The sequence below is a fragment of the Corythoichthys intestinalis genome, chromosome 3 (genome assembly GCF_030265065.1).
Source record: "Corythoichthys intestinalis isolate RoL2023-P3 chromosome 3, ASM3026506v1, whole genome shotgun sequence".
Taxonomy (NCBI): Eukaryota; Metazoa; Chordata; class Actinopteri; order Syngnathiformes; family Syngnathidae; genus Corythoichthys; species Corythoichthys intestinalis.
Genome location: NC_080397.1, coordinates 26,139,632 through 26,161,920, shown reverse-complemented (window position 1 = coordinate 26,161,920; position 22,289 = coordinate 26,139,632). Strand labels below are relative to the sequence as shown.

At 42.9% G+C, this 22,289-nt stretch overlaps 1 protein-coding gene across 1 annotated transcript in view; it reads right to left on the bottom strand.

Annotated features, from left to right (window-relative positions):
• Nucleotides 1–22,289, bottom strand: part of LOC130913526 (neuroglian) — a 54,711-nt gene that overhangs the window by 13,399 nt on the left and 19,023 nt on the right. The window contains exon 7 of the mRNA XM_057832200.1: nucleotides 18,045–18,205. Within this exon, the coding sequence (XP_057688183.1) occupies nucleotides 18,045–18,205 (161 nt within the window). The remainder of the gene's footprint in view (nucleotides 1–18,044; nucleotides 18,206–22,289) is intronic.

Sequence of the window (22,289 nt, the reverse complement as noted above, 5' to 3'; positions counted from 1 at the left end):
TACGAATTGATTGCACTTTAGTTTACATATTTAAATGTTCAGATATTAAGATTTGAATGAGGCAAATTAACATGCTTTTTCTCTCATATATATTGTTATAATCATTTGTTTCAGATGTACTGTAATTATTTTCTGTATAAAAATTAATTTGGTGTTCAAAAAGTCTTTTTTCAATCTTGAGTCTCGAAAAAGATCAGGGCCGTCTTATATTCGGGCCAATAGGGTATATAAAGTCTTCGAAGCAGGCAATCCTTGGCTGGGTCTGATTCATTTCTCTCATCGAGCTATCGAGTTGACACTTGTCTTGGAGTTCAAACTTGAACTTCCCTGACAACGTTCAGACCGTCAAGTTAGTGCATCACCCGAGCCGGAAAAACACGAAAAAAATCGGGATTTGTGCATTAAGACCCGCGGTATGAACCTAGCCATCTTGTTAATTTTGGGCCATCCTGTCCATTTTGAATCCCCTCTGCTTATTTTGGGGCATTCCCGATCACTTTCTGCTCATTTTAGGGCATTTTCAGGTCACTTCCTTTTGTTTTTGGGGCAAATCGAATGCTTGTATGAGTTTATCACTAGTTGGTAGGAGTGATTTTCAGGCTGTCATTAACTGAAATGATCTCATCACAAGTAGACGTCCAATCCATTTGAAGTGGGGTGTGTTCATTCGCTGCCAACCCTTCCGTTTTGTCACGTTGTAATTGGAAATTGCCATTGAAAATATTGTCAAAAAACAACATGTTAGCGTTGCAAAGCATCTCCACAATAATGAACATGCAATTGAATAAGGTTGTAAGCAAAACTTTTAATGTACTGAAAGCCAAGCATTCAACAGAAGTTTTTTCACAACTCATCTTTTTTTCCGGGCTCAGTTCCGTGTTGCTTCTTCGTCATTTCTACCTGTGTCTTATTTTCCTTGCGCTGGTTCCTCGGCTTGCTAACCACCTTCCTCAGTTCTTTCACCCCGACACAGGCCTGAGACTTCTCGTAGCAAAGGATGACGTCCAGTCGATCCAGTTTGCGAGGCATCAAAGCCGCGTAGAAGTCGTCGTAGTGGGCGTCGATAAGCTTTTCGCATGATTCCTTCAGCTGCTCTTGGGAAACACTCTTGCCGCCTAGCAGTCTTTTGCACACGTCTCTATCGATGATCAGGTCGTCGATATCGTGCCGTTGTTTGCGAGTGGAAGGCGCCTGCATCGCTTTCTGGAACTCTTGGGCGGCGAGCAGGCAACTTTGACAGTAGATCTTGGGGTCCACTTTTTCGCCATCAACATGCAGAAAGACCAAGCATGCGCACAGCGCCAGGAGGACCATCGACTGAAAGACAAGCATGTTGTCCCGCAGCTCCGAATGCGTGTACTTGAAATCACTGGCTCCAATGAAGAGAGATTTTTCAGGTTCTTCTGGTTCTATTCTTAACCGTTCCTGGCAGTACTCTTTGCGTCTTAACCCTTGATTAGCATTTTGTTATTAGTTTTTGGTGTGGAGTCAACGCCCTACCATTTTTGTCTGATTCAGGTCATTCAAGTATTTATAAAATTCACAAATAAATTGTATTAGCCAGTTTTGGGCAAAATCGTATGATTCTGCCAAAATTTGACACCCGTGCATTTCCAGTGGCACATTCCAAATTTCTATTCTTGCCAACACACAGCAAGTAACCAAAAATATGAAGGAAATGACCCAGGAATGCCCATAAATCATCAGAAAGTGCCTGATAACCAACAGGAGGTGACCAGGAAGTGACCCAAAACTAGCAGGAAGTGACCCTAACATTAACAAGGAAATTTAATTTAAACAAATCTCTGGTCATTAGGTTAGGGCAGGGGTGTCCAAACTTTTTGCAAAGGGGGCCAGATTTGGTGTGGTAAACATGTGGGGGGCCGACCTTGGCTGATGTCCTTTATATTGAAAAATATATTTAAGCAAATTTTAGCGAGCCATTATGTGTGTCACATTTGCTTTATCATTATTTTTTTAATTAATAATTTCAACAATCTTGCAACTAGCCTTTGTGGCTAAGCCTTCCACTCTCGGGCTCTTGGGAAACACTGCTGCTGTAACATTAAACGAGCTTCAAGTTGCTTCAATTTCTCGCTACGTATCTTCCCTGTAATCTTGTCGTACATGTCAGCGTGTCTTGTTTGGTAAAATCGCCATACATTGAACTCTTTAAAAACAGCGACTGTCTCTTCGCAAATGAGGTAGAAACAGTTGTTGCGTAATTTAGTGAAGAAATAGTCCAATTTCCACCTATCCTTGAAGCGTCGGCCGTCACAGTCAACTTTTTTTGTTGTTGTTGATTGTCGCCATTTTAGAAAATTGGGAGTAAAAGGTCACACGGGGTATTTGATACACTGCTAATGGGTTTTCCCATTGGCAGTGTATCAAATACTTGTTCTCCCCACTGTGTATATATATATATATATATATATATACATATATATGAAAGTCAATTACACGCAATTACACTTTTCGGCCACCAGGGGGGCCTGCCCACCTTAAAATCCGCTTATGCAAAAAATGTACAGGAAATGACCCTGGAAAGCCCAAAAATCAACAGAAGTCATCAAAAATGTACAGGGAATCACCCTGGAATGCCCCAAAATCAACAGAAAGAGAACTGTGAACAGGAAGTGACACTGAAGTGTCCTTAAATCACTAAGAAATAATGAAATTATATCCAGGAAGTGACCCCGGAATGCCCCAAAATGTCCAGGAAGTGACCCAAAATCAACAGGAAGTGTCCTGAAAAAGCAGAAAAAAATCTTCAAGAAGTGACCAATGAACAGGAAGTGACCCAGAAATGCCCTCCAATCAAAATGAAATGATCCAAAATGCACAGAAAGTGACCGCAGAATGCACCAGAATTAACAAGAAAATGCTCCAAAACGAGAATGAAGTAAACGAAAATTGACAGGAAGTCAATGAAAATCAACAGGAACTCAAATGACTAAAAAAGTCACTCCCACAACTAATTAAAACAAATTTATTAGAGAAAGAAAAAAAAACTAAAGAGAAGTACACCATAATGAAAATCAAAAACTTTTACAACTTTGGCTCCTTTATTTTTGACGAACAATCTCATTAATCGCGTCTAAGAAAATTGAATAGTATACTGATCATCGGCTTCAACAGAGGTTTAGGCTCTTCACAATTCGTCTTTTGAGACAACGTGTCCGTTTTCCTCGTAATCGTCCAGGTCTTTCACACCGACGCACGCGTCAGACATCTCGTAGCATAGAAGGACGTCGTAACCGCGCGGCGGGCGCTTCACCATGGCTAAGAAGAAATCGTCTTGGTGGGTGTCGAAGAGTTTTAGGCAGGCGGCGGTCAGCTCTTCCTCGGAGAAACCCTTGCTAAGAGGCAGCTGGTTGCACACCTGGTTGTCAAGCATGAGATGGACCAACGCCTCCTTTCGTTTTCGAGGTTTGGTCGTTTGCAAGTGGTTCTCGATCTCCCGCGCGGCCAGCAGGCAGCTTTGGCATGTGGTCTCAGGGTGGACTTTTTCACCGGCGACGCAGAGAAAGAAGAAGCAGCCGCACAGCATGAAAAGGAGTGTCCGTACGCTGCAAGACCACAACGCAAACATGTTGGTTGACAACTGGCAGCTCAGGGTGGATGCGGGAAATCATCAGCTTGCAACACAAGTCATTTTTCCGGTTTTTCCGGTTTTCACACAATTCAATGGTTTTCTGTTCACACGTTGTTTGCTTAACCCTATGTAGACAAGTTTCCGAGGTACTTCCGCTTTACTTCCTTATGTTTGCTCACAACTTCCGTTTTAGAAACAACAGTGGAGCTGGAGTAACATCACTCATCAAAATCCCTTAAAAAAGACAATTCGGAAATACCGCATCCCTCTGCCATCATCACAACAGGGGAGGACAACATGTTGATGAAGGCAGATGTGGAACCAAGCTCGTGCCACCACGGTGTTTTTGTAGCCATGTTTCCGCTGTGTTATGGAAGGTATGTTCTTCCTATCCCTGCATTTTTATGTGTCCGGTGCTCAAAAAATACTAAAGCTAAAATCTTGCGCATGAAACGACTTGTTGCCTTTGATACTGTTATCACGATGATGATTGTAATGATGATGATCTTTAATATTATTTACTACAACTACTGTACTACTGTGGCTGCAACACATGCAATCTGCTGCTAGCCTGTTGCTAATCAGTACGTGTAGGATGGCACAATTATGTCAGTGCATAAAAGTTTTTTGTTCGCAGTGTTGTTAATCTTACTGAAAAAAAGTAATTAATTATAGTTACAAATTACTTCTCCCAAAAAGTAATTGCGTTAGTAACTCAATTACCTGAATGTAAGAGTAATTAGTTACTTGGCAAAGTAATTGGTGATAATTACTTTTTTTTTTTCCTCAAAAAATAAAAAATAAAAATAAAAAACATTGGCCACACTATGTGAAGTTTTTTGTGAAGGTTTTTGGTACAATTGGCCCGAGCCCAATTCTTTACCCTAATTTACCCTTTACCCTGAATCAACTGTTAAAAGTTGTTAAAATTGCTCACATTATTGCATTTGTTCCCTTCTCTCTACTTTCGACATATGAAAGTTTTAAAACTGTTTCATCATTTAAAGATAGATTCAAGTCAAGATTTTGCCGATTTAGAAGTATTTTAGATAAAAAGTTACTTAGGTTCGCTAGGAAGGTTCTCTACAACAGAGCCGTCCTAAAAAGTCTACTGCTTTAAGATGGCGGCTGTCTACTAACGCATTTAGTGCCATGCAGTGTTGTTAATTTTACTTTAAAAAAGTAATTAATTACAGTTACAAATTACTTCTCCCAATAAGTAATTGCTTTAGTAACTCAGTTACCTGAATGTAAGAGTAATTAGTTACTTGGCAAAGTAACTAGTGATATTTTTTTTTTCTCCCAAAAAAAACAAAAAAACAGGTCACACAATGTGAAGCTTAAAGGGCTTGGGGGACAATTGGCCCAAGCCCAATTCTTTACCCTCCACTTAACTAGACACAAGGGTATTGCGATAACTAGCTAGTAACCTTTGCTATGTGTGGAAGTCATTTAAAGTTGTGAATCAATAGTTAAAGTTGTTAAAATTTCTCCCGTTATTGCATTAGTTCCCTTCTGTCTACTTTAAACATGTGTAAGTTTTAAAATTGTTTCATCATTTAAAGATAGATTTAAGTTAAGATTTTGCCGATTTAGGAGCATTTTAGATTAAAAAAAAAAATGACTTAGGTTCGCTAGGAAGGATCTCTACATCAGGGCCTTCCTGAGAGGTCTACTGCTTTAAGATGGCGGCTGTTTACAAACGCATGTAGTCCTTAAAACATGTTGGCAATGCAGCAGTGTCTGTCATATGCATCTAGATCTATAATATGATATCTACCGTGTCATGTGGGCGTAGTTTGTCGGCTATGGCTGCAGTCAGGTATTATTGGAGCCATCTAGCATCGCGGTTGCAACGGCGTCTTCCCCACTCCTGCTCTGCTCTCGTCCCCGTGAGTCCGTTTCTCTCAGACTTTTTTTTATTCAACCAACTTAGTAACGCATAGTAACGCACGCCTTTCCCGCCTCAGTAACGGTAACGGCGTTGCCAAGATGAGAAAAGTAATTAATTAGATTACTCATTACTGAAAAAAATAACGCCGTTAGTAACGCCGTTATATTGTAACGCCGTTATTAACAACACTGTTTGTTCGTTTGTTTACAGGTGGAAAGCGCAGTTAGGCAAGGGAGGACAAGTTGATGTGCCTCACAACAACAGTTACTGTACGTTGATGGACATATATCGAGACTACGTGCGTTCTACCCGGGGGAGGCCGAGAGGCTGGGGCTGGGACAGACGGTGGCTTGCCTCGTAGCAGACCGTCAGCTCAATCCCGAGATCCAACTACGAGCTTTTTAACTACAGAAACTTTAAGATACACTATAGGGAATGGGACGTACTACGTCATTGTTTGGACCCGCCTCCATGCTGGCAATATAATTCACTTCCGGGCCGGCAGAGTCAATGCGGATTGTAACGTGTGATAGTGCTAAGCTAACTCTTTCGGTGTTTTAGAAAGAAAATATGGGTGCTTTATTGTTGCGTTACCGGGTGCAACAGCGTCTCCTACGACAAAAAAAAGGGGTGAGGAAAAATGGACTCACTTTTCACCGTTTTCCTGCATGGAGGACCAAATATCAGATCACGAAGGTACGACGGATGGCTGGATTGCAGCGGTTCGTCGGAAAAGCATTTCTTATGATCATATTTCTGCTGGAATGAGAGTGTGTTCCTGTCATCTCTACTCTTGTAAATTGAACGATTTATCCACTTTTGGTTTCAATACGTTTTTGTTTTTTTACACCGGTGTGTAAATCTGCCTTGGTAGCAATGCTCGCCTACTACGACTCCCCTACCTGTTGTGTTCCTAGGTAAACCTGCTGACAACACATCCCGATTGGTCACCATCTCTCTTCTTGGATCATTTGACAAAGAAAATTTGTTCAATGGAGTGGTTCCATTTGTCCTGTGTCGGACTCAAACAAGCCCCTGCAGCAGACGCCATCTGGGTCTGCCCTTCTCGTCGATGAACTGCGGGCTTTTAACTTGTGAAAATGCAAGAACTTTAATGCACATATTTATTCTGCCTGGCTATTTAACTATGGCCAGTGACGTATTTTTTTTTTTTTTTTTTTTTTTTTTAACCACTTTGACAAAGACACCTTTCATTGTAATGTTGAATTTATATATTCTATTATTATTTTTAAATTATAATATTCTTATTTGCACTTATGTAGACTTTAGACTGTCAATTCAAATAGTGTTGGAAAAGTTGCAATACCTAAAATAGAAATGCAAGAACTGTAAAGTACATATTTATACACCTTTATTTACCTAAGGCCACTGGATGTTTTTTAACTGCTTTGAAAAATACAGGTTTTGTTGTGATCTTGTATTTATATAGTATATAGCTTTTTATAATGTATTATAATATTTGCTGCCCCCTGCCAGAGTGTGGGCCATTTTGTACTAAAATGATTTTAAACTGTCAGTTCAAATACTGTGTTGGAGACTAGTACTTGCAATACTTAAAATGGAAATGCAAGAACTTTAAAGAACTTTTATTTATCCTGTCTGGCAATTTACCCAAGGCCAGTAAATAGTGTTTTAAACTGCTTTGACAAAGACACGTTTATTGTGATCTTGTATTTGTGTATTACTTATAATTATATAATATTTGCTGCCACCGTCAGAGGGTGGGCCTTGTTTGCACTAATTTAAAGATTTTAAACTGTCAATTCAAATATCGTATTGGAGAAATTGCATTACTTGAAATAAATCTATTGCAACTTATCAGTCCCAGTTCTTGTCTACAACACTGTCCAAAAATTGTCAATGCATATTCCAAATAGAATAACAAAATTAAGTCACCTGACTTTGTAATTATTACACCTGTTTATCATGAAGACCTGAAGTAAACAACAAGCAGTTACAGTTTGTCAAGAAGTTGTTCAAGTCATGTTTTGGTATTCATATTTTATTGACTTTTCACAACAACACTTGGGATCGTGTTTGTAAGAGCAGAGCAAACTGAAGTTTCAGCGTGCACTCTTCGCCTTTCCAACCTCTCATAACGCTCCGATGTGGTGCGCTTGACCTCAGAATAACCCAAGAAGAGATATGGTGACCAATCGGGATGTGTTGTCAGCATTTCATATGCAGGTTTTCCTAGTAACACAACAGGTAGGTGATGAGGAGGAGTAGGTTAGCATTGCTACCGAGGCAGATTTACACAACAGTAAAGAAAAAAACAAAAACAAAAAACGTATTGAAACCAAAACGGATAAATCGTTCAACTTACAAGAGTAGAGATGAGGGGAATACACTCTCATTCCAGCAGAAATATGATCATAAGAAATGCTTTTCCGACGAACCGCTGCAATCCAGCCATCCGTCGTACCTTCGTGATCTGATATTTGGTCCTCCATGCAGGAAAACGGTGAAAAGTGAGTCCATTTTTCCTAACCCCTTTTTTTGTCGTAGGAGACGCTGTTGCACCCGGTAACGCAACAATAAGCACCCATATTTTCTTTCTAAAACACCGAAAGAGTTAGCTTAGCACTACCACACGTTACAATCCGCATTGACTCTGCCGGCCCGGAAGTGAATTATATTGCCAGCATGGAGGCGGGTCCAAACAATGACGTAGTACGTCCCATTCCCTATTGGAGCTGGAATTACCGAGGACAGCGGGAGAAAGCCCGTCTGGAGGCTGTAATGTCGGGTGAAAGTTTGGCGAGGCTCCCTTAAGCCTCTCTGGAGCTCTGATGTCTGATATCACATTCTCGTATGCTCCACGTTTGTTAATATTTTTGTTATAATTTTAAAAATTGTGATTTATTGACCTGTTTTGCACATGCACCAATCGTTTTAAATAAAACAAGAAGTGGAATCATGTTGTCCAAATGTTTTATTGCGATTAATATCTGCAATAAAACAGAATGACATGCTATTTTTGTTGATATGTACATACCTTGTAGTACTTTCTTGTACCAACAAAATCTGTGTCAGCCCTTCTGCATTCGGCAAATGTAATATTATTTGTAATTTCACATCATTTTGGTCACTCAAGTGGCCGGCGTATCAATGTACCGTACACCTCACGTCAACACAGGCTGACAGATTGTTATAATTTTGTCCACGAATGATTAATGAAGTGATAAGAACAATCATACAATCTTTTAGGTATATCTTTAGGTTTAAATCACATCCTTAACTTGTCTGCAGCTGGTTTTGATTTAAGGCGTATGGCCAGGTAGATCCACACTGGCACTTTGAAGCTGGACGCTGTTCAAAACATTCCACTTCAAACCATATATATAGGCGCTTCCAGGAGTTTACGCACAGCACAGAAAGTCTCGCAGTCTCATCTACGGCGTGTTGAACCCATTTTGGGAGTTTCCGTGGGTTCCTCTGGTTTGATTTAGCAGTTTTCACTTTGTCAACACACTGCTTGCTTCAACAGCAATTCATGTTGTTCTTTCTAAACCGGAAGTTCGAGGCAGAAATTTTCCAAGATGGCGCTGTTTCGCTCAGGAAACCTTTCTATATAGGGCAAATGACTGTTTTTGGTCATTTAAAAAAGGCCTTAAAGGAGCCATAATTAAGATGGGTGGCCAAAAATGGTACTGCAACCAGGATTAAAATATTGAAGCGTACAGCATCCCTTTCCTTCTCCTCTGGGCTGCCAGATGAGTTGCCTGGCACGGCCAGACTGTTCTCCCTGTTTTTTTCAAACACTGAGAGAAAAGTCTGGGACCCAGCCCATTAACGGCCTCTCGAGCAGGTACAAAATCAATCGACAAATCAGATTCGTTTATTTGCGTGACGTGTTCTTAACGAGCAACGTCACTCTTGCGCGTCGGAAGTCGTTGTTATATAACTGACTCTCTGTCTAGTTATATCAATATATATATTCAGGACTCAGGAGGCACTTTCGTGTGTCGCAAGCTTTACTGAACTCTTATTGTGTCACATACAAATACGTCCGTGTCACAACACGAACCCAACACATATAACATCCACTTACACAACACCTCCCCTTCTTAGATGAAACTTTCAATAAACACACGTTATTTTTTTCTATTTCCAAAACATTCTCATATAACATCAACACAATCTTTTACACATTTTTTCCCCATTGAACACAATTTCTTTCACTTTTACTTTTCTTCTATTTTTTTCTTCTTCATAAGTCCAAACGAACAGGAGGACGAGACACTCGACCTGAAGATGTGATGTAGTGTGTCTTGTCTGAATCAGATGTGTTTTGATCTTGAGACATGTTAGTAAGTGTGGATGTATTAGCTTTATCTGACTCTATTTCTGGTGTTCCTGAATGTGGTTGTTGAAGTGCGCGCAAGTGTGTGCGATTTCTCCTCATCAGTCCCTCATCAGTCTCTACTATGTAGGAACGAGGAGTTGAAGCTGGTTGCACAACTCTACCTTCCACCTCTTCTCTCGGGAGCCACACATTTTGGCCAGGACCAAATATTGGTAAGGAACGGGCCTGATGACGCTGATTGTAGTTGCGCTGCTGCTTCTCCTTTGCCCGTTTCTCGGATGCTCTGAAGCCTTTGATGTTTGGCCAACGTGGCTGAAGATGCACCGGAAGCTGAGGAATAGTAGTGCGTAGCTGTCTCCCCATCAGGAGCTGAGCTGGGGTGTAGCCATTTTCCAGTGGCGTAGCACGATACGTTAACAAAGCTTTTGTTTTCTCACCTCCTCCTTTCCACAGTCCTTTTATGGTCGCCACCGCACGCTCTGCCTCTCCATTTGCCTGGGGGTACCTCGGGCTGCTGGTAAGATGGGTGAATCCATATTCACTGGCAAAGTCTTTGAAGAGAGAACAACTGTATTGTGAGCCGTTGTCGGACACAACTGTTTGCGGAATTCCATGTCTGCTGAATGCATCCTTCATGGCTGCTATGACGGTTTGTGCTGTCGTGACATTAAGGTGGGCCACCTCAATGTACCTTGAGAAGTAGTCAACTATCAGCAAGTATGACTTCTTCTCCCAGAAGAATATGTCTGTTCCCACTCGCTGCCACGGACGTTCCTGCACGGGTGTGGTCATCAGGGGCTCTCTGTGTACAGTCCTCTGTTTGGAGCAAATGTCACAATTTTCTACCACCTGACTGATGTGCACCGACAGACCTGGCCACCAGATGGACTCGCGGGCCCTCGCTCTGCACTTAACAATGCCTTGGTGGCCACTGTGTATGTTCCGGAGAACTTCTTTTCTCATGCAGCAGGGAATCACAATTCTGTTACCTCTAAGAAGCAGTCCACCAGCCAATGTGAGATTGTCCTTTTCTGGCCAGTACGGTGCCAGCTCGGGAGGGAGAGAATTCTTCCCTGGCCACTTTGTGGAGCAATACTCCATGAGCTTGGCGCATACTGAGTCCGCTTTTTGTTTTTCCGCAATTTCTATCAGTCTTGTTTCTGTAGCTGGCAGGCTGTTTATGACCGCATCCACAAACACGGCAACCTCTTTTTCTTTATCGAGGTCTTCTTGTGTGTACACCTGTCTCACAGGCGCCCTGGATAGCGTGTCTGCGGTTATTAGCTCTTTACCTGGCACATGCATGATGTCAAAGTTGAACTTGAGTAGCCTCAGACGAAATCTCAGGACTCTTGGTGGAAGCTCATCCAAAGCTTTGGTGCTCAGAAGTGGTACCAGTGGCTTATGATCAGTTTCGAGTTTGAATTTCAGCCCCAGAAGGTACGATGACAGCCGCTCGCAGGCCCATGTTGCCGCCAAAGCCTCTTTCTCGATCTGTGCATAATGTCGCTCAGCATCGGACAACCCTCTGGAAATAAACACAACTGGTTTCCACTTGCCATCTGTCTGGCGCTGTGTGAGGACGCCACCCAGCCCGAACGATGAAGCGTCTGCTGAAACGCACGTCTCCGCTGCTGGTGAGTATGGCGCCAATACACATGGTGAACTCAGTTCACTTTTAAGTTTCTGGAAAGCCTGTTTTTGTGCTGTGCCCCAGCACCATTCATTTTTCTCGCTGAGAAGATCTTTCAATGGTCTTGTGTATGACGCTAAATGGGGTAAAAACTTCCCCAGGTAATTTGCCATTCCCATTACTCTCCTCACTCCACCCCCATCGGTCGGCTCTGGCATGTCCATTATTGCTTTTATTTTCCCAGGATCTGGTGCCACCCCATCTGCTGAGACGTGGTGCCCGACGAACATGATGCTATCTCTGGAGAATTGACATTTCTCGTTTAGGGTCAAGCCCTCGGCTTCCAGTCTCTTTAGCACCTGATGGAGCCGCGCGTCATGCTCCTGGTTGTCTTTGCCGTAAACGAGTATGTCATCTGCATGACACACTACTCCCTCACAGTCCTCCAGCATCTGTGACATACGGCGCTGAAAGTGCTCGGGGGCTGAGGAGATACCGAATGGCAGCCTGTTGAATGCATAGCGGCCAAACGGAGTGATAAATGTTGTCAAAAGTGCACTCTCTTCTGACAATGGGATTTGCCAAAATCCACTTGTTGCGTCTAGTTTTGTAAACACTTTTGCCCCTGCCAAACTAGCCAGTGTGTGGTCTACTGCTGGCAGTATGTGTCTTTCTCTCCGCACCCACTTGTTCAGGTGTGTCAAATCAACACACAGCCTGATTTTTCCTGAAGCTTTGGGCACTATGACAATGCCTGCACACCACGGTGTAGCCTGGGTCACTTTGGAAATGACCCCCATGCTCTCCATGCGCTTGAGTTCTGCCCGCACCTTCTCACGCATAGGTAGTGGCACGCGGCGTGGAGATGACAGGGCAAAGGGAACTGCCCCTGGCTCCAACTCAATTTTGTATGGCTCCTTTAATTTCCCCAATCCCCTGAAAACTTTGGGGTACTGAGCCATGATATCATTCTGCTCTGCTTTAATAGTGTGGAGGCGCTGAATTAAGGTAAGAGCTTCAATAGCAGGCAGGCCTAACAGGGGCTTGGACAGTTTATCAATTACATAAATGTCCTGCTCAGCCTTTCTGTTCTCAATGCTTAATTGCCCCTTAAAGAAGCCCCTCACCTCCAGCTTGTGATTTCCTGGTCCATACAGCACTTTTCTTGCTGGCTGAAGAACCCCATGTCTTTTGTGGGAAAACACGCTGCCTGGGATTGCTGTCACTGCTGCGCCCGTGTCCAGTTTAAACACAGTCTTTTCTCCATTCAGCTGCAACAGTTCATTCCACTCACTATTTTCCGCTGTATTCATTTCTCCAAGGAAAAGATACTCCACTGCCTCCAAACTGTCCTTGTTTTCCTCCGTGATGTTGTGAACGCTGGCTTTTGATTTGCATTTCTTGGCAAAATGTCCCTTTTTGTGGCACTTCCTGCACTCCGCATCACGAGCCGGACAATCTTTCCACAGGTGTCTTTTTGTATTTCCACATCTGCCGCACTCTGCAGTCTGATCCGCCACCGTCTGTCCTCCCGTAGATCCTTTTGCTTTCGCTGGCCAACTGCTGTGCCATTTTTGTATCGCCTCAACATTTCCAGTCATGGGCTCCATCCCACGCATAGCAGGCTGCTGCTTTTTCACTGCTTCACTTTGTCTGACTTTGGTCATCGCAGTTTCCAATGTTAACGAGGCATCCAGCTGAAGATTTTCTGAAAGCTTGGCATCTCTAATGCCCACTACAATTCGGTCCCTTATTAATTGTTCTCTTAAAGTCCCAAATTCACAATATTCAGCCAAGGCATGTACAGCAGTCAAAAAGGACTCCACGCTCTCCCCGGGCTCTTGAACACGGCGGTTGAAACGTGCCCTCTCGTAGATCACATTTCTTTTGCTAACACAGTGTTTTGCGAAGGCGTCTGTCACGTCTTTGTACGAGCGTTTCTGCTCCTCCGTTAACGACAGCATGCTCATTATATCCTCGGCATCATCGCCAGCCGCATACATGAAAGCGTTCACTTGAAATTCTTCTGCTTGCAAGTTCAGTCCTGAAGCCATCCTATAACGCTCAAAGCGTTTTATCCACTTCGGCCATTCATTTACATTGGAGAAGTCAAACTTGCCTGGCGGAGCTAGCTGTGGCAAAGCTAATTGCGCAGGTGCCACTGCTGGTCGCTGCTCCTGTTGCATCGTCTTTTTTTTTTTCACAGACGCGCCGTTCGTCAACACTGCAGGTTTAGTCCGCCTTCCCCACAAAATTAATTTATTCTGACACCATGTTATATAACTGACTCTCTGTCTAGTTATATCAATATATATATTCAGGACTCAGGAGGCACTTTCGTGTGTCGCAAGCTTTACTGAACTCTTATTGTGTCACATACAAATACGTCCGTGTCACAACACGAACCCAACACATATAACATCCACTTACACAACAGTCGTCTCCACAACAACACAGATGGTGAACAGGAGAGCCGAGAATATGTTCCAATCCACGGTAAAATCTATTTTAAATGACCAAAAACACATCGACACGAGTCATTGACAACAGTCTGTCTAGCGCTAGCCATGTTGAATAAACTCCGCTCTCCTCGTATGTTTACTTCCGCGCGCAAGTCCCTCCTCCTGCCCTCGTCGCTTTACTAACGTCACGTCTGCCCGTCGCTGATTGGTCCACTCCGCTGTCTGTTTGCTGTGGCTTGCTCCGCCCTGGAAATTGTATCCGCTGAATGGTGGCCAGACTCAATAGCTGGAACAGCGGTGAGTCTGGTGTACCAGGCAACCAGATGGGTGCTTCGCAATGGTGAATTAAGCGGCTTTATCATACCAATGTTGGATTTCAATTAAAACATTCCTGAAGATATTGGATTGGTAGAGTTGCAATGATGGTCGCTATACTTGTACTACAAGCACACATACATATAGTAAAAGTACATGCACGTCCACGTGCTTGTTGTACAAGTATATGTATTTGCAGTAAAAGTACAGTACATGCATGTACATGCACTTGTAGTACACATACATTTAGGACTACACGTGCTGGTAGTTCTAGTACATGCACTTGTATTACTTGTAAACGCTATGGCGTTATATAACACCATTAAACGTAAGTACACGTTTGTCATATAAGTACACGTACTTGTAGAAAAACTACAGTATACGCGAGTTCATGTAAGTGTAGTACAAGTACACGCAGTACAAATACATGCAGGTACACGTGCTTTTAGTACAAGTACACGCAAGTACCTGTCTTTGTAGTACAAGTACATGCAAGTTCACGTGCTTGTAGTACAAGCACACAAGCTTGTAGTACAAGTACACACAAGGGGACGCGCTTGTAGTACAAGTACACACAAGCGCACGCGCTTGTAGTACAAGTAAACACAAGCGCACGCGCTTGTAGTACAAGTACACTCAAGGGCACGCGCTTGTAGTACAAGTAAACGCAAGTTCACATGTTTGTGGTACAAGTACAAAAGCATGTAGAACAAGTACACGCATCTACACGCGCTTGTAGTCTAAGTACACGCATGTACACGTGCTTGTAGTCCAAGTACATGAAAGTTTGTGATCAGTGGTACAAGTACACGTGCTTGTAGTACAAGTACACGTGCTTGTAGTACACGTACTTTTAGTACTACACGTGCTTGTGTTATAAGGACACACAAGTTCACGTGCTTGCAGTACGAGTACACATGCTTTTAGTACAAGTACACGCAGTACAAATACACGCAAGTACACGTGCTTTTAGTAAAAGTACACGCAAGTACCTGTCTTTGTAGTACAAGTACATGCAAGTTCACGTGCTTGTAGTACAAGTACATAAGCTTGTAGTACAAGTACATGCAAGTTCACATGCTTGTAGTACAAGTACATAAGCTTGTAGTACAAGTAAACGCAAGTTCACATTCTTGTGGTACAAGTACACAAGCATGTAGTACAAGTACACGCATGTAAATGCGCTTGTAGTCTAAGTACACGCATGTACACGTGCTTGTAGTCCAAGTACATGAAAGTTTGCGATCAGTGGTACAAGTGCACGTGCTTGTAGTACACGTACTTTTAGTACTACACGTGCTTGTATTATAAGGACACACAAGTTCACGTGCTTGCAGTACGAGTACACATGCTTTTAGTACAAGTACACGCAGTACAAATACACGCAAGTACACGTGCTTTTAGTAAAAGTACACGCAAGTACCTGTCTTTGTAGTACAAGTACATGCAAGTTCACGTGCTTGTAGTACAAGTACATAAGCTTGTAGTACAAGTACATGCAAGTTCACGTGCTTGTAGTACAAGTACATAAGCTTGTAGTACAAGTAAACGCAAGTTCACATTCTTGTGGTACAAGTACACAAGCATGTAGAACAAGTACACGCATGTACATGCGCTTGTAGTCTAAGTACACGCATGTACACGTGCTTGTAGTCCAAGTACATGCAAGTTCGCGATCTGTGGTACAAGTACATGTGCTTTTAGTACAAGTACACTTGCTTGTGGTACAAGTACATGCAAGTACACGTGGTTGTAGTACACGTACTTTTAGTACTACACGTGCTTGTAGTATAAGGACATACAAGTTAGGTACTTTCAGTCAGGGGCGGACTGGTAATCTGTGGGTTCTGGAGGATAACAGAACGGCCGGTGCCCTGGACGGCCGGCGGCCGCCATTCATTATACATCACTGTTTTAATCCCCCCTAGCCTCTGATTATCTACAGTTCGCATCATCCAATCCAACAGGTGGCAGCAATGCGCCTGGCTGTTAGAAGAACGAAGAAAGCACAGAGTAGCCTTCATTTGTTCCTTGTGGAAGCAAAATAGCGACGAGCGTTAATGCACAATATGGATGGTGGCGGCAAAAAAAGAAAAGGGTGGCGCGGAGAAGGTTAGGGAGAAAAAAATTAAAGATAGTGAAGAGCGAAGCATTAAAATGTCATAAGTTGACAAATATTTTCGCAAGCAGCAGTCTGGCTGCAATGGCCACGTCGGGTAACAGCAACCCCCGGCAATGGTGAGAGGGGGAGCGGTACCCGCTCTGACGTGCAGCCGGTGCAGGGAGAGAGAAAAGAAGAGGGACGGGGTAATGATAAGCTAGTGGAAGTTCCCCAGACAAGTGCAAGGCAAGTAAAAAGGGATGAAGAGGGTCACTTGCTCGGTATACTGGCAATGGCGTACCGCACGCATGCTATTTTTAGACCGTGACGTCGCATCGTAAAGCGGAAGTAAAGCCGATGTGGGACATTATAGACCCTGCCCTCGCATAGAAATAACGTAATTTGTGCCACTTCGCCGGTAATCTTTCAAAACCGAACATGCTGAATACGCATTGCTTTTTTGGAACTTGTAGTAACGACTCTAGACATTACGACACATGATGGATGTTTTCTTCATACGTTTCTGGAAACCAAAAACTTGGGAGGAAAATATGTGAAGACCGAATCAACTTGCGCGGACTTTAACACCAGCTCGGTGAATCCGTTCACATTTCAAATGCAGTAAACATTTTGTTGGGTTGGCATGGTCTTTCAGAGGACAAAGAGGTAAGTCATTTTTATATTTTTAACTTATTTCTGTAGCGTAACGTTGTGCCGTACTGCTTCTGTATGACAATGAATGACCTGAAAAGAATTACAGTGGTATCTGACTGCCACTGCTTTAGTAAGGGGGAAGTGTAAATAAATTATAGAATTAAGATTTGTTTGTAAGGGGGAAGTGTAAATAAATTATAGAATTAAGATTTGTTATCAATGAAAAAATTAAAAGTGTTCGCTGGCTGTCACTGAGTAGCATTTGCGATTGCTACACAAAGCTAACTAAATTACCCCCAAGAACAGTCAGAGACGTAGGACAACCAGAGGATATATAAGACAGACACATTTTCTTCATTTTCTCTCAAAGTGCACGAAATTGATGCATTTTACAACAAAATGAAAAAAAAAAAAAATTCTCCCGGGGGGAGGGGGGGCATGCCCCCGGACCGCCCTAGGGGGTCTGTGTTTCCCTTCGTATAGTGATTCTTGTGGGCTGGGATGAGTCAAAGTCCAGGGCTGCTTTTTAGTCCCAGTCCACCCCTGCTTTCAGTACAAGTACATGCAAAAAGACAAACTTGTAGTAAAAGTATACGTACTTGTTGTAAAAATACATGGAAGTACGCGTGCTTGTAGTATAAGTACAGATACCTTTAGTACAAGTAAATGCGAATACACATACTTGAAGTACAAGTACACACAAATTCATGTACTGTTTGCACAAGTACACACAAAAATGCAAATTTGTTGTACAAGTTCATATAAGTTCACGTACTTGTAGCACAAGAACAGGTTCTTGTTGTATAATTATACGTAATTATAGTAGAAGTGTATGATGTATATGCATAGTCTTGTTTTGGGCACTCCCTGCACATTTTGGGTTATTTGCGGATCAAATCCTGTTGATTTTGGCTCACTTCTGGGTCATTTCTAGCCTTTTGATATTGGCTGATTTCCCTTAAATTTTCAAGCTCTACATTGGTACCATGTAAGTTGACCTTTTTCAGGGAGCAAATGGTACCACAATTGGACCCTATTGACACTGTCTACAATTCCTGACCTGAACGCCCAGTGGGCGCCGGTTGGTTCTTCTGCATCACAGAGTAGAAGGTCACGGTGATGAAGATGAAGGCCAGAGACACGCCCACGCCCACCACGATGGGCACGTCATGTTTCTCTAGGACAGGCAGCCACGACGGTGGTTCCGGAGTCGCTGTAGAACTGGAAAGACAAATGAGTCGTCAAGGAAAGTCCCGTTGACCTGGAACCACATTGCTTTTCAGTGCAATTTTTTTTTACGACAAAAAAGTCGCTACCTGTTGATTTTGGGGAACTTCCTGTTAATTTTGGAGTGATTCGTGGAAGATTTTTTATTTATTTTTTCTGGGGGTGGGGTGGGGGGGGCAAAAATAATGACCAATGATGTAACACTGAATGAGATCATTTGTGTGTTTTTTTTATGTTATCTAATTATTATCCAAAATGGTACTGAGAAATTTAGGAAAAAAGTCACTTCCTGTTAATTTTGAAGAGGAAGAAAGAGATTTTTTTGGTAAAAAATAATGACAATCAATGAAGTAACACTGAAAAGAGTTAAATTGAATATTTTAATCTAGTACTGAAAATGGTATTCAGTACAGTTATCCCTCCTTTTTCGTGGTTAATGGGGACCAGAACTCCCTGCGTAAAGTGAAAAACCGCGAAATAGAGTTTAATCACAGTACTTGCGTGATGCGTGGTGGAACTTGGCACACTTCATGGGTGCGTGCAAGTCCACTCATGAGCGAAGAAAGCGTGTAGCCGAGATATGATTCTTCATTTGCGGGTAAAAAAGTTTAAAATTCCCCAGAGATGTTGGAGGTTTTTAGCAGGCTTTGGGTGCTCTCAAAGCGGGTAAAAATGGTGAAAGGTACCACTGAAAATGACCCCTGAGGTCCAGGAGGTGTTTGGAGGGTGATAGAGTGCTCCATTTGCGGGTAAAAGTTGTTGAAACTCCTCGTGATGTGTTGGAGGTTTATACCGAAAAGTAATGCTGAATATCCCTTCGGAGGTCTTGGAGGTGTTTGGCAGTGATAGGGTAAAAAAAAAAAAAAAAGGTTAAAATTCCCCCGGAGGTTGTCGGTGTTTGTATCAGGTTTTAGGTGCTCTCAAAGTGGGTAAAAATTGAGCAAAAGTACGACTGAAAATGACCCGAGAAGCCCTCATGTTCAAATTTCCCCATGAGACTGGAGATAAAACAAGATAAGCAGCTGCTGGATGCTGCGATCAGGGGCGGACTGGGACTAAAAAGCAGCCCTGGACTTTGACTCAGCCCAGCCCACAAGAATCGCTTTACGAAGGGAAACAGACCCCCTAGGGGTGTCTGGGGGCATACCTTTTTTTTTACATTTTATTGTAAAATGCATCAATTTCTTGCATTTAAGAGAAAATGAAGAAAATATGTCTAGACTGTCACTGTCTGGGTGGCACGGTGGCTTAGTGGTTAGCACATCTGCCTCACAGTTCTGAGATCAAGGGTTCAATCCCGGGCTTCGGCCTTCCTGTGTGGAGTTTGCATGTTCTCCCCGTGCCTGCGTGGGTTTCCTCCGGGAACTCCGGTTTCCTCCCACATCCCAAAAACATGCATGGTAGGCTGATTGAACACTCTAAATTGTCCGTAGGTATGAGTGTGTGCGTGAATGGTTGTATGTCTCCTTGTGCCCTGTGATTGGCTGGCAACCAGTTCAGGGTGTCCCCTGCCTACTGCCCGTAGTTGGCTGGGATAGGCTCCAGCACCTCCGTGACCCTCGTGAGGAAAAGCGGCATGGAAAATGAATGAATGAATGTCACTGTCTGACTTGGGGCGCTCAAAGTACTGCAAGGCTGAACTGGAGTTGGGTTCATTTTCTGTACTAGCTCTATGATAGACCTAAATAAACAAATGAAAGAATGTATTTTTCAAAGCAAGTTTTAAGTATTCGGGCAAATTCCACATTCTGAAACTGTCAATGATTATGATGATGATGACAATGACAATAAATTCATTCATTCATGTATCCGATTGATTATAATATATCTCTATATATCTCTGTCTATAAAACAATTTCATTGTTTATGCCATAATTCAGTGGTCTCCAAACTATTCCACATAGGGCCGCAGCGGGCACAGGATTTCATTCCAACAAAACAAGACAACACCTATGCACCAATCTGGTGTCTTACAAGTGTAATCAGTTGATTGCAGTCAGGTGCTGCTTGTTTTAGCAGAAACTTCATTGGTTAAACTGTCGGTACTCGATCGGTTGAAAGAAAAACCAGGCCCCACAGTGGCCCTTGAGGACCGGTTTGGAGACCCCTGCCATAATTAATCTTGCCATACAAATAATAAATTTCAATGAAAATACAATAAACATTTCAAGACAAATCCTGTATACATAACCTTCATTGGAAAGTATTAACCAGAAAACAAAACGATATATAAATGATTAAAAATATATATCAATTTAACTACCTAAACTGTAAAGTAAAACCATTCGTTTTATTAATATTTTGTTATATTTCTTCTGAATTAATATTGCTGCTGCGTGTGCATACGTTGTTTTACAGCTAAAATATTTTTTCTTAGGAGAGTGATAGTAGGACTAGAATATTGTAACTTGACACGATTGCCAACGGGTACATTGACTAGCTGGCACTAACCCTTTAATTGTCATTTATTTCATTTAAAATGTACCTACCTGGTGGATAACAATTGCCAGTATACCGAACAAGTGACCCTCTTCATCCATTTTTACTTGCTCTGCGCTTGTCTGGGGAACTTCCCTCTCGAACTTCCACCAGCTTATCATTACCCCCTCCCTCTTTTTTTCTCTCTCCCTGAACCGGCTGCGCGTCAGAGCGGCTGCCGCTCCCCCTCTCACGCCGGGAGTGGGCTGCTGTTACCCGACGTGGCCGTTGCAGCCAGACTGCTGCTTGCGAAAATATTTGTCAACTTATGACATTTTGATGCTTCGCTCTCCAGTTTCTTTAATTTTTTTCTTCCTAACCTTCTTCGCGCCACCCTTCTCTTTTCTTTTTTTGCCACCACCATCCATATTGTGCATTAACGCTCGTCGCCATTTTGCTTCCACAAGGAACCAATGAAGGCAACTTTGTGCTTCTTTCGTTCTTCTATCAGACTGGCGATGAACAGCCAGGCGCATTGCTGCCACCTGTTGGATTGGATGCGAACTGTAGATAATAAGAGGCAAGGGGGGACAATAACAGTGATGTATAATGAATGGCGGCCGCCGGCCGTCCAGGGCACCGGCCGTTCTGTGATCCTCCAGAACCCACAGATTACCAGTCCGCCCCTGGCTGCGATGGTGCACAGTCAATTAGCTCACGGGATGAAGTCACTCCTAATGGCAGTCTCATCGTTTGGAGAGGTTGCAATGGTGCTCATTGGTGCTCTAATGTGTCAATTTCGCAACAGGACCAATCACACGCCTTGTATGAGTGCCCGTGGGTATGTACAAAGACCCTGAGTCATGTTTGCCTTGTTGTGAAACAATATCTCCAGCGCCTCAAAATGAAACAACGAATATTTTTTATTTTTATTTTTTGATTAATACTTTTTAAAACCCTGCGATGCACTGAATCCGCGAAACGTGAACCATGAAGTGGCGAGGGATGACTGTATTTTGACAAAAAGTCACTTGCTGTTGATTTTGAGTAACTACCTGGAACACCATAACCAAGTCGCTGGTATAGTGTACAGAAAAATCTGCGCAGAGTATGGACTGGAGACCCCTAGAACGCAATGGAAAACATCTCCCAAGGTGGTGGAAAACGAGAGGGCTAAGATTCTGTGGGACTTCCGGATCCAGACTGATAAGATGGTTGTGGCCAACCAACTGGACATCGTGATCGTGGATAAGCAGCAGAGGACAGCCGTTTGATCGATGTAGCCATCCCCAACAACGGCAATATCAGAAAAAAGGAACATGAGAAACTAAAGAAATACCAAGGGCTCAAGGAAGAGCAGGAAAGAGCCTGGAAGGTGAAAGCAACAGTGGTGCCCGTGGTCATTGGAGCACTGGGGGCCGTGTCCCCCACGCTGGAGAAATGGCTCTAGCAGATACAGTGGGGCAAATAAGTATATTGTCAACCACTAATTGTGCAAGTTCCCCCACTTGAAAATATTAGAGAGGCCTGTAATTGTCAACATGGCTAAATCTCAACCATGAGAGACAGAATAGGGAGAAAAAAAAAAAAACAGAAAATCACATTGTTTGATTTTTAAAGAATTTATTTGCAAATCATGGTGGAAAATAAGTATTTGGTC